We start from the raw sequence: 8,008 nt of genomic DNA on the forward strand, positions 1-8,008 counted from the left end.
CTTAGCCCAGAAACTTGTCTTGTGGAGACTTTCTTGAGATAGCAACACCAAGTGCCAATCCTCTGGACCAGTTTTCCCTATACCCGTATGTATGTCAGCATGTCATTTGCAAGTATAATATTCTATTCTATTCTATTCTATAGCCCTTACATAAGTAAATTCCATTGTAGCCGATTGATGAAAACGCCAGTGACGTATGGAATGTAATAGTGGTCATCGTTGAAACTGAGTGCATTAGTTATACTTTTATAAACTTCTCAATCTGCGGAAAGGACATATCAAAGTCTTGAAAGAGAAAGAACAGTGACACCCCGCCATGGAGAGATCTGAAGTCCAAGAACTGTGTAAAAAACTGAGAGACGGCATGAAAGGGGCTGGTGAGTAAAATTGTTCTAACACGATCACAACCGCCCTGATATTGTAGGCCTTGTTGGGTTGTACAATGCAATGGAAACTGGTTAACTTGGAACATACTGTAGTCTGGTCCCACAACACTGGGCTAAAAAGTGGATCTACTGAGCGTAAATGTGTGCCGACGCATAGTAGATTTAACATGTACAGAGATATATGTACCTAAATATACACAAACGCAGATCTCGAGTGTACAGTAAATCTACGTAGTGAACATTACCATATAGACGGAACATCCCTGTACGCATAGTGTACGTTGTCAGTATATTAATTAACTCCAACAGGAAATAAGTGTGCCAGTGATATGACTTACTATAACATTGCCACATTTCATTATCTGGCTCAGCAAATATCTTGCTAATTTGTCAGAGTTTATCGTCGGGCTTGGCAAAAAATGCAATTAAGTAACATAACAAAAACTGAAGCAAAATTGTTACATGTTAATCTATTGTCATTAAAGGGACACAACCAGAGTTTAAACGCGTTTTTGGAAATAGTTTATGTTGTACAGTTTTAAACACACTTGACCATTACCTTATACCAAGATATGATTTGTATACCACCCGATGACGTAATTTACTATACGTACCAAAAAAGTTCAAGAAATCCCTACTATACAGCATCTATTTCAACACTTTAAAATATTTTAATCGTGTAAGTATTTTCGGTTGAGGAAAAAGTTTATAAACTCAGCTTGTGCCACTTTAATACTGTAGTTTAATTATGCGATGAAATTGTTGCAGTGTTTGTAAGATTATTGTCAAGATGGAATGCAGTCAAACTACACCTGAGGGCAATGCTACTAACTCAAAGTTTACAAGCGACAACGTGTCGCATAGTGCTGCCAAATACACTGTCAAGGGGAGTTACCTGAGCTGTCAAAGGCATTGCCAAGGGGGTTACATGAGCTGTCAATCAGAGATGATGTCGTCATCGGCTTTTGTTCGGCAATCTTCGGAGTAGGGTCGGGTCTTTTACTGGACTAGAAGAAAAGAAGCAAATTATGTAAGACTTTTGTTGAGCCAAAGGTATTATTTTTATAACGAACAAAGAAAAGTGAATGATGAGTTGATGACGTATTACTAAGGGAACTAGACAATAGAACAGTGTGTCTTTCGTTAGACTGTTTGACACCTCAGTCACGTGTTAGTCTGTATGATTTGTTCTTCCATATTATCTTTTCAAGTCCTACTATTTTGAAGTCGGCAGGGGAGTGGTTGGTTGAGTTGAAGTGGTTTAGTACTGGACTATGATCTGTTTCGTTTTTGTTCCCTTAATAGTGATAAATGGTTCTACATTCGGGTGTAGATGATATCTCAGTCCGTTTCTCCAAGTTCTATTATCTTCTCACAAAGTTTATGTCCGCGAAGATTGTATATTTTGTGTTGTTTGGGCCTGTGAATTCTGTCATCGTTATTACTAGTATGTGTTTACAGATTTCACATCGTGATGTATGCATTGGTGTGATCCTGTGTCTTGTTTGTTGAAAAGTCTGTCGTGTTTCTTGTGAATGAGGATAGATTCCAGATCTCGGCCTTTTCTCCATGCAATCATTGGGGGAAGTTCAATATCTGTATCTCAGTGTTAATCTGAAATCAATTTGTTAATGGTCTGAGATACAACTTTTAAACCTACCTAACATTATTTTAGGCACGGACGAGAAGGCTCTGACAGATGTGCTGACTAGTACAAGTAACGAACAGAGGCAGGAGATATCGAGAGAATACAAAATCATGTATGGAAAGGTACGTATGCATTCTCTAGTGATGAAATAGTTTTGTAGTGTGCATGCTGTACACTTGTCATGTGTATCGTCTCATGTTTATTTAGACCGAGATTGGTGGCGCAGTGCTCGTGCGTTATGAGAGTAAAGGAATGCCCACAACACAACGCAACGGCAACTTGAATTGTACATTTCCGTTTGATCATGGTCTGATTACGCACAGGGAGCTCAGGAACCGTCTTACAAACAAACAAACAATAATAAAACCAAAAAACCCAAGAGAATGGGTGAATAAAATATAATTTAAAATCTTGGATAACTATCTACATTTATACATACAAGTATGTATGTATATATGTACGGGCCTGTATACAATTGAAGTTATATACCCTACTTCTATATATACTATATTTACAAGCAACACGTATAGATAGTCTAAACTTTATATAGACTGTATTATGTTATTTTTACGGTGACCGCAAGGTCTGTAAGATCGTCGTCCGAGAAAATTACTGTCGAGTTATTGGAACAATAGTTATTATCTCTGCTGACATTTAGAATTATATCACTTGGATAATATAAATTGAAAGGAGGCTAAGTTAAATATATAATTTAGATCTGTGAATAATATATCTTACAATGTTATTAAGTTATTTATAAAATGTTAATTTACAGGATTTGATTAGTGAAATCAAAAGTGACACCAGTGGAAATTACCGCAAGGTGTGTGTTGGGTTGCTAAGGACACCGATACAATATGACGCAAAGTGTCTTATGAAGACAATGAAGGTAAGATGTACATTGGGTTGCTAAGGATACCAGCAAAAAAAGATGTAGAGTGGTCGATGAGGGCAATGATGATTAGCGAACATTCAGTCCTTTTCAAAATACTATAATATTCGTCAATGAAAAATAAGTAAATATGAATCAATTATGGTTGAAGCATATAAACATCAAGAAACATGTTATGCATTTTGGTAATGGTCTTACCACAGATTTCTCTTTGTCTAGGGCGAAAGCTAGTCAAAGATTATACATTATACAGGGCCGGGTACATGTATAAATACGATTATAATATGTATGTATGTATGTATGTATGTATGTATGTATGTATGTATGTATGTATGTATGTATGTATGTATGTATGTATGTATGTATGTATGTATGTATGTGTGTGTGTATGTATGTACATATGTATGTATGTATGTATGTATATGTATGTATATGTATGTATGTGTGTGTATATGTATGTACATATGTATGAATGTATGTATGTATGTATGTATGTGTGTGTGTATGTATGTATGTATGAATGTATGTATGTATGTATGTATGTATGTATGTTTGTATGTATGTATGTATGAATGTATGTATGTATGTATGTTTGTTTGTATGTATGTATGTATGTATGTATGTATGTATGTATGTACATGTATGTGTGTGTATGTATGTATGTATGTATAGATGTATGTATGTATGTATGTAGGTATGTATGTATGTATGTATGTATGTATGTATGTATATGTATGTATGTATGTATGTATGTATGTACGTACGTACGTACGTACGTACGTACGTACGTACATACGTATGTATGTATGTATGTGTGTGTGTATGTATGTACATATGTATGTATGTATGTATGTATGTATGTATGTATGTATGTATGTATGTATGTATGTATGTATGTATGTATTTATGTATGTATGTATGTATGTATGTATGTATGTATAAATTTCAGTGTTTGGTCTTAGTTTAAATATCTTGACAAGTCAATTGGTTAAAATTATCATTACACCAGGGACTTGGAACTGACGAAGACACAATGATAGAAATTATATGTACCTGTAGCAATGAAGAAATGCAAGAATTGAAGGAAGCTTACCTTAAAGGTTGGTAAATAGAATGTATACCATGATAGAGAGAGAGAGAGAGAGAGAGAGAGAGAGAGAGAGAGAGAGAGAGAGAGAGAGAGAGAGAGAGAGAGAGAGAGAGAGAGAGAGAGAGGAGAGAGAGAGAGAGAGAGAGAGAGGAGAGAGAGAGAGAGAGAGAGACGCACAGAGGGACAGAGACAGAGATAAATATAACTTAGATATATTGCAACAGCAGAAATCAAACTTTCAGCTAACTAAGATAGACACAAACTAAAACCACAGGGAACTGGAATCATATATGATTGTGACGATTCACATTTGTTTTTGACTATTGTCAAGTACCATCTGAGTACCATCTACACAAGGGGTCAAAGTGTGGCCGAGCAATTAACAATAACACCTTATATGTAAATGTATACTCAGTGAATTAGCTGATAACAGCTAAACATTGGTTATATATTACACTCACCATTTATAGTGTCATTGTTATTGAGCATAAAAACAGTCAAAAACATATGTATTAAAATCTTCACATCTATATGATTCCAGTCCCCTGTGGATATAAGCTATTGTCCCAGTCCCCTGCGGATATAAGCTATTGTTCCAGTCCCCTGTGGATATAAGCTATTGTTCCAGTCCCCTGTGGATATAAGCTATTGTTCCAGTCCCCTGTGGATATAAGCTATAGAATGGACATTGGTATAATTGTACTCATAGGAGGGTGATGTTTGTGATGATTTCCAGGTGAGGAATCTATCGGTGTGTACACTTTTTAGAGATACAAGGTGATTAGATTCACCACAGACAAGTAAGTTTCTTACTTGTCTGTGATGTTACTAAGCCGAATGTTAAGTTTCCACAGTAGTATTATACATTTGTTTGTACAGAGTATGGAAAGAGTTTAGAGGATGCTGTCAAAGATGACACGTCAGGTGATTTTCGTAGAATGATGGTTTCGCTGATCCAGGCTGGTCGCTCCATGGACAAAGCTGACCCTGCTTCAGCAGCTGCCGATGCTCAGGTCTGTATTTTCTGACTTTCTTTTCTCTCAGTCCCAGTTTGAAATATAATTAACTCTGTTATTTGTACAACAATTTAAGATGTAATTTGACATGATTGGTAATCAAGCTCAGCTCGACTCAGACACAACTCTTGCCTCGGACACATTCCTCTCTAACTTTCTGAACTGAAAAGTGGAAAAAAAGTCCTTGCTGAGAAAGTTTCATTTCGACTTTTTTAAATTTCATTAATTTATTATTACCTGTGACATTCTAAACTATAATTAAATGAAGGTGGATGGTTAAAGGCCATGAATGAGGACTGGGATTTGTTTTGGATTTTTTAATTTATAATTTGTAATTATCATAGCTTCCTGCTTGAAAAATCAATGTCAAACAACATGTGCCAAGTCCTTGTTTGTGATTCAATATATTACAAAAAGCGTGTGTATGTACAATTGCGTAGATATGATCTTTTGCAATTTTTATTGAGTTACAAACTCAGATTTTGTGAATGTTTATCGGCTCTGTTTGATACAACCATGCAGAAACCAGTAAGAAACTGCACATAATCAAGGAGGCGTAGTAAAAAAATTATGATCTTACTATGTTAGTGTTACTGTGTAGAATATGCAGCAGGGTTGTATCATACAGAATTGGTGAATGGTAGCTTGAAAAGGACTCTACTTTCAAACTTTAATACTTGTAAAAATTACAATTCTAATTACCAGGCATTATACGACGCTGGTGAAGGCCGATGGGGAACTGACGAGTCAGTCTTCAATGCTATTTTGGTCACCAGAAGTTTCAGCCAATTGAGGGCGATCTTAATTGAGTATGAAAAACTGGCAAATAGACCTCTGATGGAAGAAATCGATTCAGAACTATCTGGAGATTTTAAGAAGGCAATCAAAACAATTAGTATGAAAACTTTTATTTATTTTTTTTTTAATTTTATATATATAATGTTTGATTTTAAAGTTAGCCATGTTTTTTTCAAAATGATTTTGAAACCAAAAACCATGACACAGGTAGATAACGAGTTATTTTACTGACAAAATTTCACAATTTAAATTGAAAAGGTAACCGATAAAGCATACCTGCAGGGTATGTCTTGTTTTTTATGATAGAAGTTCCAATATTAGTCACAATAAAGTTATGCCCAAACAATAACAATAATTTCATGAATATCATTTTCACTACTTTACGTTTAAATTATTTTACTTTGTTTGAATATTTACAAAGGCGCATGCACAGATGATACTTGTATTTTAATTGTGAGAAAAGGGGTTATACATATATATTGTACGTTTTCATTTCCATTGCAGTACGAGTGCTGCAGGACAAGACACTATATTATACCGAGAGATTACACAAATCAATGAAGGTAAGAAATGTTCAGTTTATACATTTTAGGGCGGAATTTTTGCCGCATAAAAAGGTACTCGTAATATTCTACTTTGGAAAAATAAAAAAAATGTGTTTCTGATGACCCAACAAACCTGGGTTTAAGTCGCCGATCCTAAAAATTTTTTTAAGCATTTAAAACAAAAAGATATGAAATTGTTTGTCTTCTTGGAAGCTTGACTTTCATGTGTGTCTGTTTTCTTCCCCTGGAAACTTTCGGATTATTAGATTATAATCTCTAAGCAATTCTTGTACCAGTACTGAATGTACAGAGTGAACGACATGTGCTTTACATTAAACCCTAGTCTCAATGACAATATTGATGGAAACATGTGTTCCTCAAGTGACAGGTGATTAAAATGAATTGGCCAATCACTAGCCTGTTGCTTGCAATCACTTGCTTCATTCAGCGGAAAAATACTCATGACCTAAGTGGCTCGTCTCGCGACTCATAGTGATAAGGTCCCTTAGGTCACTCATATTTTGTTTTTTTCTCTGATCTCATATTTTGATTTACTTCACAGGGACTTGGTACCGATGATGATACTTTGATACGAGTGATTCTCAGGACTCGTGATTGTTTACTAGTTGATATTAAGCATCTCTTCAACCAAAAATACGGTGCCACTTTAGCCAAGTGGATCAAGGTAAACTCATTCCCTAATATAGGCTTTCCCATATTATTCACACACACCCACATCCACATCCACACACACAGACAGACGGACAGACAAACAAACACAAACAAATGCACGTAGACATACATGCACACATACTATAGATAGATAGATAGATAGATAGATAGATAGATAGATAGATAGATAGATAGATAGATAGATAGATACACACATACATACATACATGCATACATACATACATACATACATGCATACATACATGCATACATACATACATACATACATGCATACATACCTACCTACCTACCTACCTATGACTGTTTGACTATTCTATGCACTGACTACATTGTCATATCAAAGCTGTGTTTGTACTCAATTACTTCTGATTTATAAACTCAGTACAATTATGCTCTATTCATTGGAAGATTCAAACTGTGTTTTTTGCATTCATTCAAGGACATCTAACATTTCATACAATATAGATGACTAGCACTCCCTAATATGATTTGTATTATCTTTTCAGGACGATACATCTGGTGACTATCGAGAGATTCTATTGGCTGTTGTTGGTTAACGTAAAAAGTTCTCCTAGTGGCGCAGAAGAACATGTGATATGGAGCAATTACTAACCATTAAATACCACATGGAGCCCTGGAACCGTGTCAAAAACAAACAAACAAACAAACAAACAAAAGAAATACATACCTAAAAGTAAACATATACACACAAATAAATATTGATGCGTAAATGAAGATACTATAAATACATGAAAATGTATATAAATGTATATGCATATCCATCTACATGTATATTGTATCTATGTATACAATGTCTATCTATATCGTATCTATGTATACAATGTCTATCTATATCTTATCTATCTATACAATGTCTATCTATATTGTATCTATGTATACAATGTCTATCTATATCGTATCTATGTATACAATGTCTATC

The 8,008-nt window shown here is 34.9% G+C and overlaps 1 protein-coding gene across 1 annotated transcript; it reads left to right on the forward strand.

The window, feature by feature from the left end:
• The first annotated feature begins 222 nt into the window (after positions 1-222).
• LOC144452424 (annexin A13-like) lies at positions 223-6,868 on the forward strand. The gene is made up of 8 exons (XM_078143516.1): positions 223-377; positions 2,062-2,156; positions 2,810-2,923; positions 3,936-4,026; positions 4,896-5,029; positions 5,738-5,927; positions 6,335-6,393; positions 6,824-6,868. The coding sequence occupies exons 1-8, from the start codon at positions 317-319 to the stop codon at positions 6,866-6,868; spliced, it is 789 nt and encodes a 262-aa protein (XP_077999642.1). The 5' UTR covers positions 223-316.
• The last annotated feature ends 1,140 nt before the right edge of the window (positions 6,869-8,008 follow it).

This window comes from Glandiceps talaboti, chromosome 22 (assembly GCF_964340395.1).
Source record: "Glandiceps talaboti chromosome 22, keGlaTala1.1, whole genome shotgun sequence".
NCBI classification, from domain to species: domain Eukaryota; kingdom Metazoa; phylum Hemichordata; class Enteropneusta; family Spengelidae; genus Glandiceps; species Glandiceps talaboti.

Excerpts from the sequence above, each read along its gene's own strand:
- LOC144452424 (XM_078143516.1), top strand. The coding sequence starts at position 317 with ATGGAGAGATCTGAAGTCCAAGAACTGTGTAAAAAACTGAGAGACGGC. Across the intron at positions 5,928-6,334 it reads GAAGGCAATCAAAACAATTA|TACGAGTGCTGCAGGACAAG; the intron begins GTATGAAAACTT and ends TTTCCATTGCAG. Across the intron at positions 6,394-6,823 it reads GATTACACAAATCAATGAAG|CGGAAAAATACTCATGACCT; the intron begins GTAAGAAATGTT and ends TGCTTCATTCAG.